The 26,360-nt window shown below is 38.1% G+C and overlaps 2 protein-coding genes and 1 pseudogene across 2 annotated transcripts; all 3 read right to left on the bottom strand.

Moving 5' to 3' along the window:
• Positions 1-69: 69 nt before the first annotated feature.
• Positions 70-9,067, bottom strand: LOC121804803 (annotated as a pseudogene).
• A 977-nt stretch (positions 9,068-10,044) lies between these two features.
• On the bottom strand, positions 10,045-13,547 carry LOC121803123 (trihelix transcription factor ASIL2-like). Its single transcript, XM_042202826.1, has 2 exons — positions 12,527-13,547; positions 10,045-10,360 (listed from the first exon to the last, which is right to left on the bottom strand). Exon 1 carries the CDS (start codon positions 13,446-13,448, stop codon positions 12,531-12,533), a length of 918 nt encoding a protein of 305 aa, XP_042058760.1. The 5' UTR covers positions 13,449-13,547; the 3' UTR covers positions 10,045-10,360; positions 12,527-12,530.
• A 6,652-nt stretch (positions 13,548-20,199) lies between these two features.
• On the bottom strand, positions 20,200-25,645 carry LOC121803451 (fe-S cluster assembly factor HCF101, chloroplastic-like). Its single transcript, XM_042203114.1, has 15 exons — positions 25,489-25,645; positions 25,287-25,421; positions 24,655-24,797; positions 24,518-24,568; positions 24,169-24,324; positions 23,652-23,795; positions 23,433-23,575; positions 22,722-22,791; positions 22,516-22,611; positions 22,249-22,338; positions 21,975-22,028; positions 21,342-21,465; positions 21,046-21,170; positions 20,646-20,768; positions 20,200-20,482 (listed from the first exon to the last, which is right to left on the bottom strand). The coding sequence occupies exons 1-15, from the start codon at positions 25,544-25,546 to the stop codon at positions 20,417-20,419; spliced, it is 1,578 nt and encodes a 525-aa protein (XP_042059048.1). The 5' UTR covers positions 25,547-25,645; the 3' UTR covers positions 20,200-20,416.
• Between the last annotated feature and the right edge of the window lie 715 nt (positions 25,646-26,360).

Here is a 26,360-nt window from a genome sequence, read left to right as displayed (position 1 = left end):
GAATAGAGAAAACTGATTTCACCTACACTCTCTTTATCTATGCTAGAGCCAATCAAAGGTGAAGAAACATTTACATAAAGATAGAGATTATATAGCATATTTCAAGAGTGTGACATACCTAAGAAAAGAAAGACCCCTTCACATAGTCGACACTTGAATTCAGTAGATGATGAAAGTGCATAATAACATACATACAGCAGCAGGAAGAATTTACGAGGCAGGCTGAGGACGTGTTCCTTCTCGTCATCAGTTCTCCTTGAGAGATCTTTTCAGCTCATGCCACAGGCAAAACAAGAAATCAAACGCATCGTCGTCAAAATCAGTTTCCTTTGTCTTCGAAATAGATAGAATTGATTTCAGCCACTCTTCATGCAACGTCGAGAAATTCTCCCTCTGCTCGCTTGACTTGAAGCTTTCTCCCACAATTTCTTTCATGACTTGTCTTGCTTTTGAGGCTGCTAGAATCACTGTGTTTGGAATTCCAGCCATAGCTGCGATTTGCATTCCATAACTCTGTGGGCACGCTCCAGAGGCCAGCCGGTAGAGGAAAATCAGCTTTTGGTCGGCTTCTGATGATGTGTCAGAAGTCCGATCAAAACAGCATGCCATATGTTGCAGTTTTACGTGAGGATGGGCTGAAAACTCCTTTGTTAGAGGGTGATAATGTGTTGCAAATAACAATCGGCAGTTGACTGACTCCACAAGATGACGAAACACCTGGACAAAATATTGGTGAGCGCACGCAAAAAACAAGTAACTGACTTCCACATAGTTTTTAAAACATTGTGTTGGCAGATATGTTAACCAAATGGAGGATGGGCAACTCACAGCATAGGCAATAGCATATCCATCAAAAGTACTAGTTCCTCGACCCAATTCGTCAAGAATAACCAGAGAATTCTTAGTAGCATTTTGCAAAACTGATGCTGTCTCCGTGCACTCGATTAGGAAGGTACCTACAGAAAGATGTTTTTATCTCTACATTAGTAGGAAGAAGCTTCATCAACATCTTTTGAATGTTATGTTTCTTGCAGAACTATATCAGAAGAATAGTTCTCCAGCAAAACCAAAATTAAATAGTAGAGAAAATTGGACTTTCAAATCTGTCTGCCATAAGCATCTAGTTCTGCATTAGTATTGTAGACTGCAAACACCTTGAGGCCAATCACATGCAGGAACTATTTCGGATTATCAATTCTAACTGGCAGAGTTTATTTCTGTGAGGACGATAGCGATCACAAGAAGTAATAGTATCAACTCAAACTCTCAAAAGCAACCTAGAATTCGTCTCTTGGGAATTCTAGAGATATAATCATGAATCATCAAGTCACTTTCTATGAATAATTTATCTGAGTGATATTAAAACTCACTACTAAAGTTTCAGTCCTATATCAAACAAATCAACTTCATATTATCATCAGGATCGTGTGATTGAGTCAGGAATGTACTAGTGACAAATAGATCCAAGATAGGCAGAACACAAATTATTTGACATATTTCTACAATAGCCTTTTTCTTCCATCGATATATGTTGTTCGTATTCATTATTCTCAGACACGTGTTGTCACAATTACCATGTAATTTTTACTACAATCACAAGTTTTAGCTTTCGGGATTCTTCATCCAAGAAAAGGTACACTACTAAATGAAGAAACTTACTCTCGCCAGTCATAATACGATCCGTTGCACCAAGCCGGGTAAATATGATGTCGACAACTGATAGAGTGCATGTTCTGCCCGGCACATAACAACCTAACTGTGGAACAGAAACACTTGTTGTTAAGCAATGATATTATGAAACTGAGATGAAGCTGCATGCTTCCACCAATTCCTGACTAACAAAACAAACCTGTGCCAGTACAACAGCCAGACAAGTTGCACGCAAGAGTGTTGACTTCCCACCCATATTTGGCCCGGTCAATAGCAATGTCACTGGAGTACAACTACTACCATCTTCTCCAAGAATAATATCATTGGGTACAGGTGCCCCCCCATTCTCATCAAGGGCATAAGGATGCCATAGCCCTTCCATATGAAGTATCTGGTTTTTCGCCATGAATGAGTTAGTAACGGTGGCGTGGGGCAAAACATTAGGTCGACACATCGATCCACAAGAAGAAATCGCAGACACAGCAAAAGATCTTAATACATCTATGCAATTTATGGCATGTATCATTTGAGACAACCGAGCTGCCTTCTCGACAAGTAACTCAATCAAAATAGTTAATGTTTCAGCCTCCGAGTCTGTAACATTATGGTCCTGTCATCACAAAAAAAGGAAAACTTACCAATATAAAGATATTACTTTCCACAAGGCTTACTCTTACGGATCAAGGCAACTAGTAAATAAAATCATGATAGAGCAAGCAAAAGAGAAAGGAAGGGAGAATAACTAGTAGCATTGAGAATGAAATTATATGAATTGCATACTAGTCATATATTTCAGCATCTATCGAAGATAAATACAAGGCAAAGAAGTTGGCAGAAACTTGGTATTACTATTATCTGGCAATGGATCAGAATTCAAAGTAGTTTTAAGGGAGAAAAGAAAAAAAGGAATAGACTTCAACAGTTCCCTATTACTGACGCAAAGATTATTCCAAGACCCAGCAGCCAGCAGAACATTATTGAGGTCATATTTCAGTCTAAAAGCAAGAAAATAAATGCTTGAGATATTTAGACATTTTGCAGATGGTGCTGGGAGAGAAAAATAAAGAGGGATCTTAATCAGCATCGTTGCTTAATGGTTGACATAACTAAGAAAACAATGAGACCAGAAAGCATTATAAGAACACCACAAAAATTCCCAGAATAGCATATATATTTGCAACTAAACACTCCAGAGGGCATTCACAGAGATTTATTGTATGTTTGTAATGTTTTGGAAACTTTCTAAATAATTTCATTCCAGTATTTCATGCTTATAATAATGTTTTGAGAATTAGATCAAGAATTAATTTCATTGACCAAATTTTTCCTGAGATTTTATTTTCCAAGACATAAGCATCGGTATACATAAAAAGTATCAAGACTGAGTAAGATCCCAAGGATAAAGAACAGTGAAAAAGCACGAAAAAATAATTTATATAACTTTAAATGCATAACTATGTCGAGAAATCAACAAAGCAGACCTGGTAGTTGGGGAATTCGCTATCAATTGCTGCTTCAAACTGAGAAAGGTATTCATCAAGCCCCCCGCTGCCACTTAGAACAGGAACAGTTATAACTTTTGACAATGATGCAGTCATGACTTCATCGTTTTGCAATAGCATTAGCATTTCCATTCCGATTCGCAGTCCTCTTACAAGAGATCCAAAAGCTTTTAGCTGTGGAAGCATGGTTCATATTTGATTATTTCAAGGCATTATGTGTTAAATATAAGTTCTGAATTTTTTATAAAATGCAACCTATGATATACAAAAGCTGGATATGCTAAGTTGAAATAGGACAAATTGAGTAGCAACACGAGAAAACTTAAAGATAGTTAGCAATGCAAAAATACAAAGACAGTTAGCTGCAAAAGGAAGTACGTGTTTGCACAATATTGTAAAGTGGTATGTTTTGTAGGTATACTTTATAGTTTATAGGTACTCCAAACATTTACTGTGATTTTTGAAGAATTACAATTTATCAGGCAACATAAATTATTGAATTAAGGAGACAATTACCTCAATACTGTTAGAAGCTGAAGTATAACCTAGAATCAAGTGTACTCATACTAGACAAAAAGAGAAGGCTGTGATCGTGTGATTCTTAGAGCTACTAGTGAAACCCACACTTTAAATAAGTCATCCATCAATATTCAATAGTGAAAAAAATGTTAAAGCCAATTAGGGGAATAAGCAATGGCCACCATTCAGAAAATACAGAAGCTAAGAACTTGTGTGGAACTTTGTCGTGTCAATTTTTCAAAGACAGGGTACAGAAAGGTGACTTTAAAAAGTGAGGGAAAAATAAATGCTCCCGTACTCTCTCCAAAGTAAGCAAAGTTAGGGAGCAAAAAGAAAGAATGAATCAGTGTCAGGAAAAAAGTGCTTACTCGCTGTTTCAGTAACTTGCTACCAAGTAAGGGCAATGAAAGTACATAAGAAGATTGAAAGCTCGACTTTACACGTCCGAGTAACCTTTCTACATCTGGAAGCTTGCGAAGTAATTGGGCAATGTGTGAGACGATTTCTGAATTTGCCATCATGTTTTCAACTACATCAAGCCTTTTGTTTATTTTGTCTACATCTTGAAGGGGATGACATATCCAATTCTTTAAGAGCCGTTTCCCAGATGAAGTTATGCAATTATCAAGATACTTGTACAGAGTGCCTGTAGATATATCAATGCATATCACATACTAGAGAGGGTGGGGAGAGAGGGAGAGGGAGAGGGAGATGGGGGGAGAGAGAGAGTCACTAGCCTGATTGGCTACCATCCGCACTATTATTAAAGACCTCCAAATTTACCAGAGTCTGACCATCCATTCTAAGGAAACCCTTATAAACTTCGTAAGAAAAAATATCTCCATTACGGATGACATTATTTAACTGGAAAAATCATAAACAAAAAGCTGTTAATAAGTAGGAAACAAATTAAATTCTAATCTTAGCACACAATTCAGACAAAAAAACATCTCTTTACCATCAATCTTGATAGATGACTAATAAGTCCCCCCAAGGCACACAACGCAAGATCACAGTGCACAACTCCATCAAGAACTTGCTTCCATGAATCAGAAGACCCAGCGAAGTACTTGTTTGAATCAATAATACTTCTAATTTCAAAGGCATCTCCAAAAGAGTCACTTGCATTCAATTGGAATGAAGTTGATCCTGAAGATATTAGAGAATATATAAAATTTCCACTTGCTTGTTTGGTACTTATAGTTATTTAAGTAGCGTTGTTACAACTATACAGTTATCTAACAAACAACTTTGATAAGACTATCCACGTGATGTTGACTGAGCATGTAAAGCATCTAAAACCTATAAGCAAGGAAAGAAAATCATGTGGATGAACAATTCAGAAAAAAATTGTTCAACTGGAATGATAAAAGAAAATTATTTCCTAACAGCCAAAGACAGAAAATTTGTTTATAAATTTCTTCTACAAAAAGGAAAAGAAGGATAAGATAGCATAAGAAAACAAGACAGACAAAATAACCAAGCTGTGAGAAAAGGATGGTTTCAGCATGTGAGAGTTCATGCAAAGATAATTAATTAAGCAAACTAGGATGTAGAGAATTTCACATGAGACAAGAAAAATGATGCATGTGATAACATGATAAAATGATTTATAACCTGTCAAATTTAACTTCTTGAGAGCTCTTTGAGCATCTTTAGACAGCCCTATAATAGAGAATATAGATAAAACACATCAGTAAGATGTAAAGAAAATTTCATGCCCATTAATCTTGTATATAGAACACTTTTACCTTGTCCTTCAAAAATAATTTCCTTAGGAGACACCTAAGGAGAAATTGAAAGTAATATAAGATACATTATGTTATAAAAAAATGCATATACACCAATATCTTATATAGAACACTCAACACTAGTTAGAAGGCATACCTGCATTAACAAAGCCCCCACCGCTGCATATGAAGCATCATCCCTGATAGAACCAACCCAAAATTGTAATGCAGCGCAATCAACAAATGCAAACCCAAACAGAATCGAATCATCTTCCAGCATACGACCCTGGATGCAAACAGGCAGCATAAGCAAGCAGCAAATCTTAATTTTACGTCTATAGGTAGCAATAATATGTTGCAAATAATATTCGATCTTGATGAAGAAAAAAAATATATAGGAAAAGCAAAACATCTAACCTCCTTTATAGCAAGAAGATGAACTGCATCAGGACCAATATTGCCATCAATAGTGGTTGCAGGAGTTTGCACATGAACCAACTTTCGTCGAATAACCTTTACAAACCAACTCTCATTAGTTTTACCATAAAAAGAATGGAAAATTTTGGAAATTCTATGTGGAGGAGAAAAAAAGAACAAAAAGGATGGGAGGGAGTGGGGGACAAAAAGCCTCAAGTATGTGCAGCCACATCTGCACATCCTAAGTTTTTTACCACCACCCTTCCAACCTCACAAGGTCATTTACAGAAGTGTTCGTATAATCAAATCAAGGAGACAGCAATCATTTTAAAAGCCCTGTTATCATCATCACTCCATATTAAGTGTGTATTTTTCAGTTTAAAGTTGGAAGTGGTTGCACTTCTGACATTCTCTAGCTACATGACTCAAAAATGAACTTTTCAGATGCCCTATTTCATTTCATCATATCGATGGAAATGCAGAGAGGTAAATTGCTCATAGCTAAGACAACAACAGCATGATACAATACTTGATCTCCAGCGGGTGGACAGAACATTGTATAAATAAAAGTTTTTGAGGTACTTACAGATGTAGAACCCCTGGATTTCGCCTGCTCTGAGGTCTCCAACTGTTCTATTCGACCAACCTTGTACCTTCCGGAAAGGATGCCACAGAAGCAATGGCATTATATTAGTTTCCATAGTTAGGTTGTTACCTTCTAACAATTTATAAAGTAGCTTTTTAATCTTACAATATACTGGTAAATCAGTACAAAGTGTCAGATATCCTCAACTGATGGTGCTTTATGCAAGAAATTAAAATGTTATACCAATTTACTTTTCACTATAGAAGGGTCCTGAAGAATAAGGTGTAGAATCGGTAGACAAATATCAAAGCCAAGTTATTTTCACCATCAGATATAGCACATAATTTTAAAAGGAATCAATGCATAAGTGGGGAATTGTTCATACCCACGAGCTATCAACTTCTGAACAGCATCATCAATTCCATTCTCAGATACACCAACCTAAGGAAAAAAGCAATAATTTATGGAGAGATTAGGTTTATGGATGAGAGAAATCTTTTACGGCATCAGGCTTACAGAAATATCCATATTGGCATGTAAACATAAGATGAAGGCATTGAGCTCACTTGTCGACACTTCCCCACACCACTTTGTGTTATTTTCCAATCGAGTTCCTTATGACCGATTTCAGCATCTATTTCATAGAGCTCATAGAACTTTCCCTGTACAGAGTGATGATACTACTGTTAAAGAATGCCATAACTCATAGATGAAGAGTGTTAACAAAAATTATTTGTAGAACTTTGATAGTTTTGTAAAAAGAACATCAAGGAAGTAACATTATACACTTCCTACGATGGCAATTTATGGGATAAAAACATGTAGCTCCTATGATGACTTAGTATTTCAAAATCATATATTGTAGTTAGGGATTGTGATTAAAGAACCAAACAAAAATTAATCTATTGCTAAGTATCTTCTTATACGTGCATTTTGTCTAATCCAGAAAGTTACTCAGCACATGGAGGGTTCTCAGGTATAAAAAATAATCAAGAACACCATAAAATAATAGACATGAAACATAGAGTAGGAATCACTTTCTATGCAAACTGAAAATGAAGATGGAACAAAAATGATACTGACCACTTTAAAGAAGAGAATCACGTCCATATACTGGCATTTGACATCCCAGTATTGCCTTTGAGATGCTGACATCTTTCTCAGTGCATCAGGAGGGATGTAAAGTGTCCTCTTATCATAAAGAGGGTGTGCCGGCTTTCTTCCATTGGCATCCTTGATTTGGGATTGATGCAACCATTCAAACTTGCTAATTGTATCTGAATCCACATCATAAATTTTCTTTGAAACATCAGAAGCTTGCTCAAGTTTCATTCTCTTCCTATTATCTTGCAAAGAAAAATCAGCCTTCGCCTCAAAATTACAGACATCCTCTTGCACTCGTTTTACCCTAGGAACGAGCGGTCTCATGCCTGGCGTCTCTGGGCCAGGAAGGTCATCCTCCAAATTTTTTAGGAGCAAAGAACCTTTGTCCCCTTCAGGAAACACTGTTCTGCTGGAATTTAACGCATGTTGTTCACTGGGATGCTTGGAGACTGCCAAATGTCCATTTCCTGAATCCTCTGATGCATCAAAGCTGAGGGGGAGAGACTGAATAGTAAAATTTTCACCCCATCACACCTGCATGTTGCACCAAAATAAAATTAAAATATTGTACTTGAACATGAACCCAGAGCATGCTGAAATTATTTTCACCCTTAATGTGTCCAAAAATAGATTTCATCAGACGTATAGATGACTTACAAAAATTAAAAAAAAGAGACTAGTTAACTGCAAACACGCATTCCACTTTAAAAGTGAGCTTTGCACCAGTAAAGATCATATATTACAATTGTACCCAAAGTCCTCATTGCTTTCACACCCCTGACCAAACCAGTTACCAGTATTCCATATCTGCAATTTCCTAATCACCTTTTACCGCAAAAACATTAGAGCAAAGAGAGAAAAAAATAGAAAAATACGCTGAACAAAACTCAGTAACTGTCCTCCATAACACGCATAGTAGCTATTCATGGGGGAATACATCTTTTCTTTTTTATCCGTCCACAACTGCTAGCATACACTTACATATAAATCTCCAGTCATGCTATCAGACTTCATTTTTTCACATACCACGAGCCAATACAAATCAATGTCGAAAAAGATAGGGGGAAAACAGCAGGATCATTGAATTACAGCAAAAAAAAGGCTAAAGCTGGTACGGAAGAGCATAAAGTATAACGAAGAGCGTCGCGCCAGGGCACTCACACTAAACACAGAGAATCAACATAAAATATCACAGAAATGCCAAACAGTTCCGTGAAGCATCTAATTCTAGGCACACAACAAAAAAGAAAAAATATGAGCAGGCGCACCTGGTGGAGTTGTGAGGTTTAGCGAACTTGTGCTTAATGGTGGAGAAGAGAGAAGGACGGCTGTCCGGAAATATTCGACGGGGCACTTTCTCGGGCGGAGTATCGGTTCCTGTGATTTCTGCGTCGGAAACGGCGGGTTTGGCTCCGGTGGAGGGCTCCGGTTTGTTGAGGAAGGACAGTATCGACTTCTGGCGCTGCATATTGGATTGGATTTCCGGTGAGAAGGGCTTGCTAGCTTAGGTCATAAACTGGTAATACAATCCCCTTATCACAAATGCGTAATACATAGATATACGATGGAGCCGTTTCGTTGGAACTTGTGATAATTAAACTGCCGCCAAAATACAATTCCTTGCCAATTGAATTTTAGGATTTTAGTCTTCTTTTTTTTTTTTAATTTCAATTCTTTATTTTTATTTGAAAATTTAAAGTTATTTAATAAATGTTTGAAAATTAGAAAATTAATTTAAAAAGTATAGATAGAAAAAGTTTGGTCCGATTGTGGAGTTATTGGACAAAATCTATCATGCATCACCCTCTCTCCATTTTAGTAGTTTGATTATAAGGTTATTAAGATTTTTCCCTGATAAATCTGTCACTCTAAGTGAACATTTCTTATTCAGGACGAGATTTTAATTGCAGTTTTATTTTGTAAGTTGAGTAAAGAGAGAATTAAAATAGAAGGAATAGTAAGTTAGATGCAATGACTTTCTATTTTTAAAAATGTGTCAATTAAAGTGAAACATCCATAATAAAATAATGTATAAGAGACAAATGGAGTAATATTTAAGTTGCTAAGAGTGACTCACAAAAGACTATCCCAATCTAATGTGAGTATCATAACATTATAGGCTTGTTCATTTGTGGCCTGTGCATAGTGAGTGTTCTAATAACCCTTTAAACATTTATAATAATTTTATTTAATGAAAATTATTATAATAAGTTTTGATAATTACTTTTAGTAACCCGGTGCAATTAGGTGAAATGTGTATACTGTACGAAACTCTGTATGATTAGGTTGGCTTTTTTAAATTTGACTGAGTCACCTTTTTTTCCTTGTAATTTGACGAGTTACCAAAATAACTTATCCAGCCAATACATTTGTGTAGATTAGAGAAAATTGGAACTGAATAAACTAGTCCATCACGAAAGATGTGTCTTGTGAAGGACATTATTCATTATTGGATTTTTATAAACGTCATCAGCACAAAACATCTCTCTCTCTCATGAAAAATAGTGTATATGAGATTTAGAATAAAACTCTGAAGTAAATGTAACCTGGAACCAAGTTTTTTAACCTAGAAATATTGACAACATCTTAGCATATTACAACGAGGATCCATCCTTCTAGACATAAAATATGCAGCCTGCAACAGCAAAACTGCCTCGAGTTTACTATTTAAACGTACATGGAGATATTGGCTACACCTAAAACCAATGGCCGGATTCAATTGTCCAACCCCATCTAAGAGTCTAGTACTGCCGGAATAAACTTACCTGCATATGCACCATTATACTGCGCATGGAGTAATCACATGGCTTCTTCACCAGGGTTCGACTTGTCACCTTCACCGACCAGGAAAACTGCAACAAGTAAGACAAACTTTACTTCTCTGTAAGATGGCATGACAACCATATTATCAGCAAACCCCACAGATCAACAAGCTACTTATAAGCCATAGTTGGACTAGGATGAAAAGGCCCAGCCAAGTGTGGAACAACTTTTTGCAGAAATTTACCAACCCCTAATACGGAATAAATGATCTATTTATGAATTGGTGTGACTGTGAGTAGTGAAAACTCCGCGACAGCCAAGCACTGTAAATCTGTAAAATTACAGCCATTTTAACACTTCATGGATCAAAGAAGAAAAACTTATCATAGTGGTTCTAACACACTCAATCTATTGAGCTGGAACAGCTGATCCATTGAAATCTACTAAAGACTCTCCGTGGTTGCATGCTCACTCTCACTGTCATACGGAAAGTTGGGCACAGGGTGTATTCAATGTTTATAAATTTACAAATGTCAGGATGTTGGCAGCGAATGTAGAAAAACTCTATTGTGGCAACTCAAGCACTTGACAATTAGTATCATTTAAATCACATAATGAGCGATATAAGGATCATACAAATCTAGCCTGATGCTATACATGGTAATGTCATAGTTGTAAGAACAGCTACTACCGGGGTATGTAGGCCCAACTAGTGACATCACTATGACACTATTTAAGCAACTACCAACAGCTTGTAAATTGTAATACGGCAGGGCGGCTTCACATTCTTAACCAGTCATAGTTCTCCCACCATACAAAACTGGATAACGAAAACCATCTCTCTTATTGATTGTATTAGTTAACGAAACATTAGTGGTTGTTGGAATTCAAACACTTGCACACTTCCAATCCAATGGCTGAAGTACTGCAGTTGTTGAATGTCATGGATTTTTTGCAGCCCAGTCACACCTCGGCAGAGCTTAGAGTCCACATTTACAGGATAAAATGAAAGTTTTATCAAATCTAAGGAAAAGGGAGAGTGATATTTGTAAAAGGAAATAAAATAACAACAGGTTACAAATAACTGGGTAAAAAAAGTAAAAGGAAAGCTAAAGGCGCTATGCTGCACAGTACTAGAAGGAAAGTGCTGTGAACACACTGCTTAACTTCTGAAAACAGATAAAATTACTGAATCAGAAAACTAAAATGTTTGTTGATTTAACACTTCATCAGACGCATTACCCTGCTAATGCATTCCTCCATTTCTTAAGGGAAGTAAAGGAAGTTACAAAATTAAAAAGGAACTATAATACTTTGCGAAGCATTATTTTCATATTTTATTTTTGCTCTGGCAACACACTGATTACCATAGAGAGAGTCACTGATGCAAAGTAATTGGAATTGTGAAAGAGCACTTTCATTGACTCATTCTATAAGATCTTTTTATCAATTCTTTATGAAGAGAACTAGTTGCTGTAAGTATAACCATTCATATAAAACCAGCTATGAAGCAGCCTAATGCATTCTCTCAGCAATCTATATGTAAGGTAAACTGTATTCCTACAGCTATGAACAAAAATTGAGCATCATCTCATCCTACATAAGGGATATCTTCCTTTTCCCTTTTCTTATTTGTTTTAAATTCCATAGCACAGTATGATGATTATCCAATAAACTAAGCTAAAAGGTAAGTTGACAGACAGTCCCAGAAAATAATAAGATCAAAGTTTGAGAAATACAACATTAGGAAATACGAGAAAGATTAACAAAGACAACTCATTCCATTTAGCGTCACCAGCTTACTAATTTAAATATTTCTCTAATTTCAATTTTCAAACAATGGATAATTGCACGAACTAATATAGTGAAAATTTATAAGAAACAAAAAATGTGAACCCAGGAACAAACATCAATACAGATAATGCAATTTTCGAAGTCGAGGAAATTTAAAGAGCATTGCCATTCAATAATATTTTGGATAGTTTTCATCTCAAAATCTTCATTCATCAATAAGTAAACTATACTATAAACTCAAAGGCCACCAAAACAGACAAAATATTCACGAGTAAATTGATAGAGCATTAAGAGCATTGCCATTCAATAATATTTTGGATAGTTTTCATCTTAATACCTTCATTCATCAATAAGTAAACTATACTATAAACTCAAAGGCCACCAAAAACAGACAAATTCACGAATAAACTGAGAGAGCATTAAGCTTCCATAACCACTCATATGTTGAGCTGAAAAATTACCATATCAATCTCCAAAATTCTCAGCAGAAGTATCAGTGTTCTCATCCTCGTCATCATCCATTTCACGAATTTTAGCAATCTCCGCCTGCGCTCGCTCAACAATCTGCTTCTTCTGCAACTCCAAATCCCTCTGAAAATCCTGCTTCAGTGTCTCCAACTCCACCATCTGCATCCTCTTACTCTCCTCAATCTTCTCATACACCTCTCCAAACTTCTGAATCGAATTGGCCAACATTCTAGCAGACTCCCCATCCACCATATCGTCCCCACTCAAATCCTCCTCCCCGTCCTCACCCCCATCCTCATCGGTATCTTCATCCGACTGCCCCGGGCTATCTCTCATCTCATCCAACACATTCGACATGTCCAAATACACCCTCGGATTCATAAACACGTACTCCCCGGAATCCAAACCACACCCCAAACCGCCATACCCTCGGGCCCTGAGGCTCAGCAAAGCATCCATCTTCTTAAAAAACACCCACTTGCTGGCACTCCCGCTCTCCACCTTCACCATCTCCTTCTTGTACTTGTTCTTCAGCATATCCAACTGGCTCCTGCACTCCCCCTCCGTCCTCTCGCGCCCACTCATCTCGGTGACCTTCTCCACCACGTCGACCCAGTCCTCGGCGCGAAGGCTGCGCCTGCCGAGCTCTACGTAGCGCTCCCCCCAGACCTCGAGCAGGCCGAAGATCTCGTCTTCGGTCCAGGACTCGCTGTGTGGGGCGAATTCGTAGTTGGAGACGAAGGATTCGAGCTTTCGCTTCTTAGGGTGGCGCTTAGAGTTGTCGAAATTGTAGAAATTGCCGTTTTGGGCGAAGGACTTGTCGGGGCTGTCTTCATTGTCGTCGAAATCGTTGTCTTCGTCGTCGTCGTAATCGACGGCGGGGCTTCTGTAAGCGTAGAAATTGGTGTTTTTCATCGGCGTAGGGTTCTGATTTGAGATTCAAGGGATTTTTGGGACACTGTTTTGGTTTGCGGAAAGGGAACAAAATGGAACTCTCCAATTCTGAAATAAATTTTCGTATAAATTATAATTCTACCATTATTTCTCACACACAACTTTTGATTTTCCAAGATATTCACTATCCAATACTACTTTATAAATAGCATATGGTAAATTGTCACAAAAATCTAAAAAGTATGGTTGATCAATTTTATAATTATAAAAAATTAGTCAATTAGTATATGTCCAATTGATTTAGATTTATGGGAAAATAGTAGTAGATGTGTATTATTTGGAAGTAAAATTACTTTAGCTTTATTTTTTTATATTAAAATCAATGGCTTTTGTTACTTTAGCTTTATTTTTTTATATTAAAATCAATGACTTTTGTTAGTATATTCATTTGTAAACAATCATGGAATTCAACTTCCAAGTTGTTACATGGGGGTGCGTATCACAACATCAAAATACAGCGGATTGAGCATGCATGAGATGGGTTTAGTTGAGGGTGTACGTGAGCATTTGTGAGGGCTCATGTGCATGAGATTATTCACACCCAAGAATCAGTTGAAGGTTAAGTATATAAGCTCACAACTTCCCACACGTGAGTTAGTTCAGTTTTAACAGAATCTTCATTCATTCAATCAAGAGAGAGTGAGTAAAACAACCGTGAGAAAAAGAAGAAGCTAAGGGGATTCATTGTTCAATCCAAGTTGTGATTGATCAGCGATCTCAGTGATCAAGGAAGGAGTCTCAGCTCTTGTTCGTGGTGTTGTTGGTCTTCTCGGAGTGTGGATCTCATAGTCGAGTTTCTTGGGAGATTCAAGAGAGAAGAGCTTGTTCTTGTTGTAAGTTTCTGATTGAAAGGTAGCTTGTAATCTCGTTTCCATATTAATACAAATCGCTCGAGTTCTCCCGTGGATGTAGGCTGATTTTGGCCGAACCACGTATGCCCGTTGTTCTTTCATTTCAAGTTATATTTTCGTGCTTGTGCGTTTTCAATTCAGTGGATAAGTTTCACAAATTGGCGCCGTCTGTGGGAAATTCTTGAAGGCGCGGCGAGAGAAATGGCTGGGAATCGATTTGAGTTCGAGAAATTCACGGGGAAAAATGATTTTGGATTATGGAAAGTGAAGATGAGGGCCATGCTCGTGCAACAAGGCCTCTGGGAGGCTATGAAGTATGAGATGCCTGACAAGACAGACGATCCTGATGATAAGGATGTGTTCAAGAAGATTGATGCGATGGATAGAGCTCATAGTGCTTCTGATGCTCAGCCTTGGAGATCGAGTATTGCGAGAAGTCTGCAAGGAGAAGACTCCTTCGGATGTGTGGAAGAAATTGGAGTCCATATACATGACCAAGTCTTTGGCTAACCGGTTATTCTTGAAGCAAAGGCTGTACTCGATCAAGTTTCTTGAAGGAAAGGGTATCATGGAGAAGATGGATGACTTTGTGAAGGCAGTTGACGATCTTAAGAGTGTAGATGGTGAAATAAAAGATGAAGACAAGGCAATCATGCTCTTGAATGCTCTGCCAAGGAGCTATGATCAACTCAAGGATGCTCTCTTGTATGGGAGAAGCTCTTCACTCACATATGAAGAGGTACTAACTACTTTAAAGTCCAAGGAATTCCAAAGAGTATCTGTGAGCAAACCTATTGATTCGGCTGGGGAAGTTCTCAATGTCAAAGTGGCTGATAAAAGGGCAGGCAAGAAGAAATGGCAGAAGAAAGGAAAATTTGACAAAAAGGAAGAGAAAGAGTCAAGGTCCTGCCACTATTGCAAGAAGCCGGGTCACATTAAGAACTGTTATGCACTCAAAAGGAAGAAAGAAGAAGAGGCAGCAGGTGCTCCTATTGCTGATGTGGCTCAAGAAATAGAGAATGCTCAAGTTTTGAATGTGGCTGATGTTGAGATCTCTGAATCTTGGATTATGGACAGTGGATGCGGCTTCCACATGTGTCCTAAGATTGGATGGTTTGACAATTTGAAGAAGCCATCAGGGTCAGTGTATCTGGGGAACAATCACAAATGCAGCATCAAGGGCATTGGTGATGTGAAGCTTAGAATGAAGGATGGATCAGTCAAGATATTGTCTGAAGTCAGATTAATCCCATAAATTAAAAGAAATCTGATCTCTTTGGGGGCACTAGAGAGGAGAGGGTGTTCTTTTCTATCAGCTGATGGGATCATGAATGTGATGAAGGGCTCTCATGTGGTCATGACAGCTAAGAGGATTCACAGCTTATACTACTTGGAAGCTATTGTCATAACCAATGAAGTTAATGTTGCAGATCATCAAAGTCCAGAATCTTGGCACTTAAGGCTGGGACATGTCTCAAAGGACGGAGTGAATCGGTTGATAAAGGATGGAGTAATCAAGGCAACCTCTATGTTGAATTCGAGGGACTGTGAGGTGTGCATACTTGGCAAGAGTAAGAAATTGGTATACCCTGCTGGGAAACACACATCTTCATCAGTTTTAGACTATGCTCACAGTGACATTTGGGGGCCTTCACAGGTGGCTTCTATAGGGGGATGCAAATATTTCTTGTCTATCATAGATGATCATTCCAGGAAGTTGTGGCTATATGTGATGAAAGAAAAGTCGGATGCATTTAGCAAGTTCAGAGACTGGTGTAAAGAGGTGGAGGTGGAGAAAGCAACCACTCTCAAATGCCTCAGGACAGACAATGGGTTAGAATTTCTATCCCGTGAATTTTATGATTTCTGCAAGCTCAAAGGGATTAAACGACATAGGACAGTGCCCAATAATCCACAACAAAATAGAGTTGCGGAGAGAGCAAATAGAACCATCCTTGAAAGGGTAAGATGCATGCTTATTTCATCTGGAATGCCATCAAGATTCTGGGGAGAAGCAGCTGCTACTGCTACAGTTCTTATGAATAAGTGCCCTACAGCCTCGATTGATTTCCAGACACCAGATTACAAGTGGTATGGGAAGCATGGTGATTACAATAGGCTAAGGCCGTTCGGATGTAGAGCTTACTCACACTTAAAGCAAGGAAAGCTCCAGCCTAGAGCTCTCAAGTGTGCTATGCTTGGATATCAAAGTGGAGTTAAAGGATATCGACTGTGGTCCATGGAGGCTGGAAATCAGAAGGTTGTGATAAGTAGGGATGTAATATTCAGAGAAGAGGAAATGCCATACAAGGATCTTGAGAAGGCTGAGATATCAGAGAAGGTGAGAGTTCCAATTGAGGTGGAGCTACAACTACAACATGACACTGGTCAAGTTTCAGATGAAGCAAGTTCCTCAGAATCAGAGCAAGGACTTCATGAATCCAATGAAGAAGTTGAGAGTACTGATCAAGCTGATCAAGAGGGAGAGGATCTCACTGATTACCAATTAGCAAGAGATAGAACAAGAAGAGAAGTAATTAGAAGACCTGATACAGCAATTCAAGCTTGATGTATTATGCTCTCTGTGTAGCGGATGAGGTGGAGTCAGTGGAACCTAGCAACTATGGTGAGGCAGTTAAGGGGAAAGAAAAGACCAAGTGGATCAAGGCTATGCAAGAAGAGATTGACTCCCTGCTTAGAAATAAAACATGGAATCTAGTTACAAAGAAAAGGATGCAAAAGCTGATTGGTTGCAAGTGGATCTTCAAGAAGAAGATTGAAGCATCAGAGAGTAATAGAATCAGATATAAAGCAAGATTAGTGGCTAAGGGATACAATCAGAGGGAAAGCATTGATTTCAATGAGATATTCTCTCCGGTTGTAAAGCATAGCTCCATCAGATTACTCTTGGCAATGGTTGCTCAAAATGATTGGGAGTTGCATCAAATGGATGTGAAGACAGCCTTTCTTCATGGAGAGTTGGAAGAAAGCATCTTCATGGAGCAGCCTGAGGGGTTTGTGAAGCCCGAGGATGAGAATAAGGTGTGCTTATTGATGAAAAGCATCTACGGACTAAAGCAGTCCAGTAGACAATGGAACATTCAGTTTGAAACTCATATGAAGAAGATGGATAGCTGTGTATATGTGAAGAAGAGAGATGGCAAGCCAGTGGCATTCTTACTTTTGTATGTAGATGATATGTTGGTGACAGGATCAGACATCAATGAAATATTGAAGGTGAAGCATGACCTAAATGGCAGATTTGAGATGAAGGATTTAGGTGAAGCTAAAAGGATTCTGGGTATAGATATCATTAGAGACAGAAAGAGAAGGCTTTTATGGCTGAGTCAGCAGCATTACATCGACAAGCTACTCAATAAATTCCAAATGAATGAGTCAAGAATTGTTTCTACACCAATTGGACAGCAGTTTGTTCTGTCAGCTGCTCATTTCCCCAAGAGTAAAGAAGAAGAGGAGCAGATGAAGAGGATTCCTTATTCCAACATCATATGGAGTGTGATGTATCTCATGATCTGCACAAGGCCTGACTTGGCTCATGCAGTGAGTGTCACTAGTAGGTACATGAGCAATCCGGGGAAAGTGCATTGGCAAGCACTAAAATGGATGCTAAGATACCTTGGTGGAACTGCAGATTATGGAATCTTGTATAAAGGTAACAATGACTGCATCAAGGATAGTTTGGAGGGATTTTGTGATTCGGACTTCGCATCCAATAGAGACAACAGGAAATCACAGACCGGGTATGTTTTTACATTGTTTGGTGCGGCTGTAACTTGGAAGTCGAACTTGCAATCAGTGGTGGCTTTATCCACAACTGAAGCCGAGTATATTGCACTAACTGATGCGGTGAAAGAGAGTTTTTGGATCAAGGGAATCCTTGAAGACTTGGGTCTGATACAGAAGAAAGTGGTGATAAATTGTGATAGCAACAGCGCTATATGTTTATCGAGGCATCAGACTTTCCATGACCGAAGCAAGCACATAGATGTGCGTTTGCATTTCATCCGAGATGAGGTGAAGAAGGGAATGGTGGAAGTGAGGAAGATTGCAACTGAGCACAATCCGGCTGACGCTTTAACAAAGAGTATTCCAGCATCCAAGTTTGCATATTGCTTGGAGCTGGTGAGTGTTATTAGAAGATGAAAGTCAAAGGAGTTGGAGAATTAGGACAACGAGTTATTGATGTCGGAAACGAGGTGGAGATTTGTTACATGTGTGTGCGTATCACAACATCAAAAATACAGCGGATTGAGCATGCATGAGATGGGTTTAGTTGAGGGTGTACGTGAGCATTCGTGAGGGCTCATGTGCATGAGATTATTCACACCCAAGAATCAGTTGAAGGTTAAGTATATAAGCTCACAACTTCCCACACGTGAGTTAGTTCAGTTTTAACATAATCTTCATTCATTCATTCATTCAATCAAGAGAGAGTGAGTAAAACAACCGTGAGAAAAAGAAGAAGCTAAGGGGATTCATTGTTCAATCCAAGTTGTGATTGATCAGCGATCTCAGTGATCAAGGAAGGAGTCTCAGCTCTTGTTCGTGGTGTTGTTGGTCTTCTCGGAGTGTGGATCTCAGAGTCGAGTTTCTTGGGAGATTCAAGAGAGAAGAACTTGTTCTTGTTGTAAGTTTCTGATTGAAAGGTAGCTTGTAATCTCGTTTCCATATTAATACAAATCGCTCGAGTTCTCCCGTGGATGTAGGCTGATTTTGGCCGAACCACGTATGCCCGTTGTTCTTTCATTTCAAGTTATATTTTCGTGCTTGTGCGTTTTCAATTCGGTGGATAAGTTTCACACAAGTCATACACAATTTTCTCCAAATAGTATTAAAAACCAGACATACTCATCCAAGAACTTCTCTTTCTTCCACAATGAAGCATGACAAAATTCGGGTACAAGAGCATCCACAGCGGCGAGCAATTGCTCGTCCGTCCGTCCGTGCTAGCGGCGCTGCACCGCTGTCCGTCGCTGCGCTCTTGCCACTGGCACGGCGCTGCTCAATGCCTCGAGCACGTCCGTGCTGGCTAGCAGGCGACGTGACGCGTTCTGATTGGCCAACGGCATATCCGTTGGAATTTTTTTTTAATCGAAAATAATACAAAAATAAAATCACAACCCCAAAAAAATGGCCGTTTTTTGCCCATTTTTCTGTATTTTTTTGAATTTTTTCCCCAAAATCATCTATAAATACACACATTCATCATCTATTTTTCACATCAAATCATCTCTCATTCATCTCTCATTCACAACATGATTATAGCCGACGAAGGACCAAGAGCGGCTAGCTTTTACGACGAGGATGAAGCCGGAAGCTCAAGCGCGAGGTCTCCCCCACGCCGAGGTATGCATACGACGGAGGGTGAGAGGATCGAAACAAGGCACACAATGCGCGATACCCGAACCCACGTTGAGCTACAAGAAGACCTAATCAAACACATGTGGGCAAATTCGGCCACGAGTAGTGGGTTTTTTAATTTTATGAATTTAATTATGTAATTTTTAATTTTTAGGAGTTTAATTATGTAATTTTTAATTTTTAGGATTTTAATTGTGTAATTTTTATTTTTTAGGATTTTAATTATGCAATTTTCAATTTTTAATGTATTTTGTAATATTATTCCGGGTATTTTTAATGCATTTTAATTTTGTGAAAATATTTTTATTTAAATTGAATAATGGAATGGTGGGACCCTTGTGCTCGTCCTTGCGGAAGAGCACGGATGTGGGTGTTGTGCTCTTGCCTAAGAGCAGGCAGAAAAAGTGGGGCCGGGCCCACATCCGTGCTCGTTGGCAAGAGCGGAGGTGGATGCTCTAATTGTATAAGACAAAGGTACATGTTGAAGAATTTAGTGCTATGAGTATTTTCCTTCACAAGATCTTTAATTCTGAGCGCTATCTATATACACCTTGGAGTGGTTTTATAGCCTATGACTAAACAGATAAAAAATAAATAGAAATATGAGCTTTTACTGCTGCCCAACATGTTTCAGAGAATGGACTGAGAAGCATCTGTCCGCAGGTACAAATTTGAGGTGGATCTTCAGAGATGCTATTAGTCCAGGAGTATAGGAACATCAACTAAACGCTCCATCGTTTGAAGCTGATCGTATGGTGCAATCTGCAAGATAATGAACTAGTTTCAAGCTTTGGCTCTGGTGAATAGGGCTGGATGTCTTATATTGCATGTCACTTCAGTAAAGGTTGTATATGATTGATTGAGGATATAAAAATAGATTAAATTGCTGTATTCATATCCCTGTCATTTCTGGTAGACAAGTTACCTGGTTAAATCCATCAGGCCATGTTATGGATACTGCATAGTTCCCCATTGGCCGGATTTCTTCAGGTTCGATGTCCTCTGGTATGTCTCCATACTGCAGTTTCTGCTCACCGGTCCATTCATCCTGGTTTCACCATAAGCCAACGTTTTTCATATAATTTCAATACGAACTTTCAAATGTTGCAAGTAAAATATTTCAGAGCTACTGGTTTTTATGTACTAAGGTTATTTCAAAAAAGTGGATTTCACTGGAGCGTTATCATTTTACTTAAATGATCTAACGAGTACCTGCCGGATTTATGTTAACAACCTCAAACCTTTCTACTCAGTTACTTTATTGCTCGTTCATTATTTGTTAATCGTTATCCAAAAGTTTCATTATGAAGAACTTTTTTCCATACCACACTTTCTGCAGATCGATCATTTCGCCTCACAGTTGCCGGGTGCAAATAGAATTCATCATCTGATGTAGGTACTTTGACTCGGATTGCCTTCATAGATTTATCATAAGTGACTGCCGTTGACACTGCATTAAAACAAGCATAATAAGAAGTGCCTTCAATCCCATTATATTTTTAAGTGATTATTAGATATCTGTCATCTGACTCATGACCTGGCCTCAAGAGTCAAGAGTATCAACCAATCACGAATTGATCAGAATCTACCATCACATCATTGAAGAAGAATATAAAGATACCTTGTTGGCGGATTTTGGCACACTGTTGCACTACGCAGACACCTAAATCCTGAAACGTTCCTGCTACTTCACCTTGGGGATCAGCCACGACTTCAGGTACTCCACTATCCCCAGAAACAGATAGCTGTAAAGCAAGCACCTTATTATGTCACAAATACACTTCAAATAATATGTGCTTGATATTTTTCAACAGTTGATCATATTAAATTGATGAGATAAGAAAAGCATTGCAAAATTAACCAGTTGATCGGTTGCTTAAGTGAAATCATTAACCAGTTGATATGTTGCTTAAGTGAAATCTGGAAGTTCTTACTCCCCCAGCTTGTTCTTCCAGTAAAAAATAATCCTATAACTTTTGGTTCAATTATATACAATATGAATTTGGTAATTTATGAGTTTGTATTTTTCAGATAAGATGAAACAATAGTTCATTGCAATACAGATTTAACAATCAGAATCTACAATGATATCACATGAACTGCCCATCTGAATATTTTTCCGTAAGTTAGCATCATATGCTGCCACATCTATGTTTTCTTGGTATAGATTTTTTTTCTTCAGTTCAAATGTTTAATTAACATTGATCCTATCGTAATGATATCAACATGCTAACATGACCTAAAAGGAACTCACAGTCGGTCTTATAGGAAGCTCAAACAGATTAGGGATCCCAAACTCCTGAACCACCTGCAAATAAGCATATGTAGTTAGCAACTGTAGCCCTCTGAATCTGAACAGCTGTATGAAATATAGTGAGATAATTCCAGGCATTTTACTCCCACTTTAAAAAAAAATAAGCATTTTACTACCACCCTTTCATGAGCTGTTTCAGTCTCGATAATTTCTCAAGAAGAACAGGATTAAAAAAAATTAAGAACTTTTTAAGATATTAAAACATGGGGAAAACCTGAGAACCTGAACCTCTGCCAAAAGGATAATATCGTTTTCCATCAGCGTCAAAATGGCACATATTCTCAACCACTGCGACACATGGTACCTGAAGATATAAGTCACAGTTCTCAAAGAGCACCAAAGGGGTAAATCCCAGACAATGCAAGTTCTGGAAAAATAATCTATTTTTATGATGTAATCTTCCACTGATAAGATTACAAGAAAAAAGGCAGTTAATGGTTTTAGGGGACTGAAAGTATGTGACAGTAGAGAAGGGACCAGCCTTTAGCTTAGAAAACATGCGGACTCCTTTTGCAACATCTATGAATGCTAGCTTCTGAGGTGTGGTAACAATAACGGCAGCAGTCAATGGGACAACCTAAAATTACAGTTTGACCAACCCCAGTTAGTTCACAAGGAAATTTAGCAATCAGGCAAAGCATATAACAGAAGAAGAAGAATACTTCATATTCCAAATTATAATAGCACCTGGCATAATGTAAGTTGAATGTCACCTGTTCCAGGCGGCATGTCTATGACTAGGTAGTCAAGTTCACCCCTACACATTAGGAACATGAAACTTAAGTCGAAACCTTGATAATGATGTCGATAACATGATACATATACAAATTACATGGATGAGCCAAATACATAAGAGCATGTGGTATGTACTAGACAGGTTCTCTGTACAACTGCAACATGCATTGAAGACATGGGTGCTGTTTAATTTGAATCTAGAGTAGCAACATAGTGTGAAAATTTTCTAAGTAATCAAAATTAGTATTTATTCAGCCAAAATGAAAAGTGAACAAATGAGAAAGAGACCACCCACAGCTCGCTCTGATACCATATTAGAAATGGACCACCCACCCCTTAAAAGGCCTTATAAGAGGGAGGGTTATCCATACTTATATAGATGAGCTAGGATCATCACCAAGTCGATGTGGGACAAGATTTAAGAGTTTTAACAAAAACAAACAGAGAAAATTAATCATATGAACCAGAGAAAATTTATTTAGACTGAAATCTTGGCAAGGTGGCACTGGCAGTGGCAGTACAATTAGTGAAAATTGGAAACAAACAGAGATAGATAATTTGAAGAAAAAAACAAGTTTATGCATCAAATGGTAACGGATATAATGGGCGAATACATTCTTATGAAATAAAAAGATTAGGTCATCCTCAAGGACCACAACATACCATTCAGTAGTAGTCAGTAGTTGATCAATCACACCTGAAACCATTGGGCCACGCATAATAGCTCGACCTTGTCCAGCAAATCCAAAAGAAACGAGCTTGACTCCCATGTACTCGGTTGGAATTATAGTTCTCTTCTCTGGGTTCTAAAGAGCCATTCAGTTGTCATGCAGAAATGCAGGCAGCTAAGAGCAATTGCAATGCAAGAGTTTGATGAATTACCATTTCCAGCAACCGATTTTCTGGAGATACCATTGTAGGCAAACTTGGACCATATACATCAGCATCAAATATACCAACTCTTGCACCCATACCAGCCAAAGTATATGCAAGGTTTACTGCCACAGTTGATTTTCCCACACCTCCCTGGAATTGTTGGAGTATTTATTTAGAAAATCAAACTGTTATGAAGCTTCAAGGAGATAGCCAAACATTGAATCTAACAATGCAAAATATTGGGCAATTTGTATCTAAAGGATCCTATCCGGGGGAACCTCTATATGACTAGTGTATTTTCTTACGTGAATAGCAGATGATGATTTGCAGAATAAAAACAAATCCAAAATAATGTATGTACCCTCCTCAAATCCTTTTCTACATCAGGTGGGAGAACATAATCTTTAATTTGTAATGAATGTACAAGACAGAGGCAAGTATTAATAGAAAAAACAACATCAAAAGAGCAGAATAATTACTTCAGGGAAATACTGAGACATGTAACATGTTATCAAACACCTACCTTGCAACTTGAAACAGCCACTATATTTGATATCGTCTGTAGACCAGCTGGAAGTTGTGACCCAAAAAGAGGTCTTGCTGGTTGAGCGGACATAGTCACCTCAACCTTTTCAACCCAGGGAAGAGCTGCAACCACCTCATTGGCTTTCTGCTCAAACTGCACAGTGAATTATCCTTATTTAGCAGATTTATTTATACACAACATTCACAAAGCAGAAAAAGAACATGTACAATGATTCCTGAAACTTTAGTTCTGAAGCTTCTTATGAATACCGTGTGAGAAGTTTATATCACTACTACCTCTGTCTCTAGTTATAATGTGATTTAGGAGTTCTTATTAGTATAATTACCATGTCTTTCACTGGACACGCTGGTGTTGTGAGCTCTAACCGAAATGAAACCTGAGATTAAAAGTGTTAATATTAGATAAGGTGATGTAGTATATTATGCAAATGAAGAGCTCATCAAATACAATTTCTTCAGAGACCTTGCCCGATTCTTTGTTGACATCAAGATCCTTCACAAATCCACATGAGACGATATCAGTACCAAAATCAGGATCGATGATCTGAGACAAAGCCTTTAGGACATCCGCCTCGGCTGTTTGACTTGATACTTCAGTAACGGGCGCTGCAGTTATAATTTGGTTATATGAATTGAGAAGAACTCTATCTCCATCAACCAAAAGTGTTGTGACGATGGAGCTGGATAGACTCCCAAGTTTACAAACGTGTCAAACTCATGACGTTCGATCAACTGATCAAGAGCTTATTAAAAAACAAATCAAGCAATTTACAATTTATTCATCAACCTTGAGGCATATAAACACACATACATGCATGATGTGCTATCTTATAGGTAATGGTAGACTGTAATCAAGTTGGCCGCTGCTCGTTACAGAGAGCAGAGAAGGATTTTTATAGTTAAAGGCGATCACAACATAGCAAAATTTTCAGTTACCAACAAAGATAGCAGAAGCAAACTATCAAAATTGATGCTTCGGTTACAGTATCTACGATTGTTAAAACGAAAGTAATTTATTTAATGAGCATAGATAAGTTAATTAATTTCCCCTATGTTGTGAAAGCAAAAACATAAATGAAGGAGAGTAATGATGACCTTGGGATGAAGCAGCTTTAGGTGAAATTGAGGTAGATAGTGCATCGCCATAAGAAATGAAGGCAGGCTTAAAATGCCTAGGAGGTAAGGCGGAAGCAGCTTCGGAAAATGACTTCCCGGCGACATGCGCGGCTCCTACACAAGTTAAAGTTAGTTTGAGAATGAAGAAGTAAGTGAAGGCATGAAACTCAATCAAACTCACTGGCGTTTGATTGCGATATGGAGCAGCGGAATGGCAGAGGAGCCTGAAGCAGCTGCATTTTAGCCTCGGCTGTGTGTGTGTGTGTGTGTGAAAAAGAGAAAGAGAGGTGAGTTTTTTAGCAGAGAATTGGGGCCTCACGTTTGCATCCATGCTGGGGGTGTGAGTGTGAGTGTGGGGTCATGTAATCTCTTTTCTTAGAATTTTATGGAATGTCATCCACAACATAATCCTGCACTACTATTGCAAATAAAACATTAAATAAAAAGAGTTTCCAAATTTAGAAATCGCATATTCATGGGAAATGACTAAAAATAAAAGAGTGCATATTCTTGTGGAATGAAAAAAAGTACAAAAAAGTAGCCACTAGATTAATAAACAAAACAAAATTGTGTCAAGTTGCTCGCGTGAGTTAGCCTAGTGATTGATGGTTAAGGTCAAAGATCTTGCATTTTATTCTATTTTGACACGGCCCTTTAAATAATATAAATTAAAATACATAATAAATTAATTCTTCGATGTATTATAATATTTGAAAAAAGAATGCAACGATAAGCGAATTTCAATAAAATTACATAAAAATATATAAGTATTTTCTTTTTCTATCCGTTCAATGATTGCGTTGTTCTCGCCGGCGTCGGAATCCGAATCCGAATCGGAAGAGAAATTGAAAAATTGAAAGGATGTGGATGTGTGAAATGAATAGGATTGTGAGGCATTTATAATACGAGAAGAAATTTAATAAATTAATTATAAAAAAATTGAATATCAGCCGCTACGCCCCACAATGGGGGTCTATCTTGGGGCCGATTGAGAGCCGATGGCGGATCGGCTGAGGCTTATCATCGGCCATGGCAGAGGCGTTGGTGAGTGGC

Source organism: Salvia splendens, chromosome 5 (assembly GCF_004379255.2).
Source record: "Salvia splendens isolate huo1 chromosome 5, SspV2, whole genome shotgun sequence".
Lineage (NCBI taxonomy): Eukaryota > Viridiplantae > Streptophyta > Magnoliopsida > Lamiales > Lamiaceae > Salvia > Salvia splendens.
The sequence above is the reverse complement of the archived record's forward strand: the minus strand, read 5'-3'. Positions and strand labels throughout refer to the sequence as shown.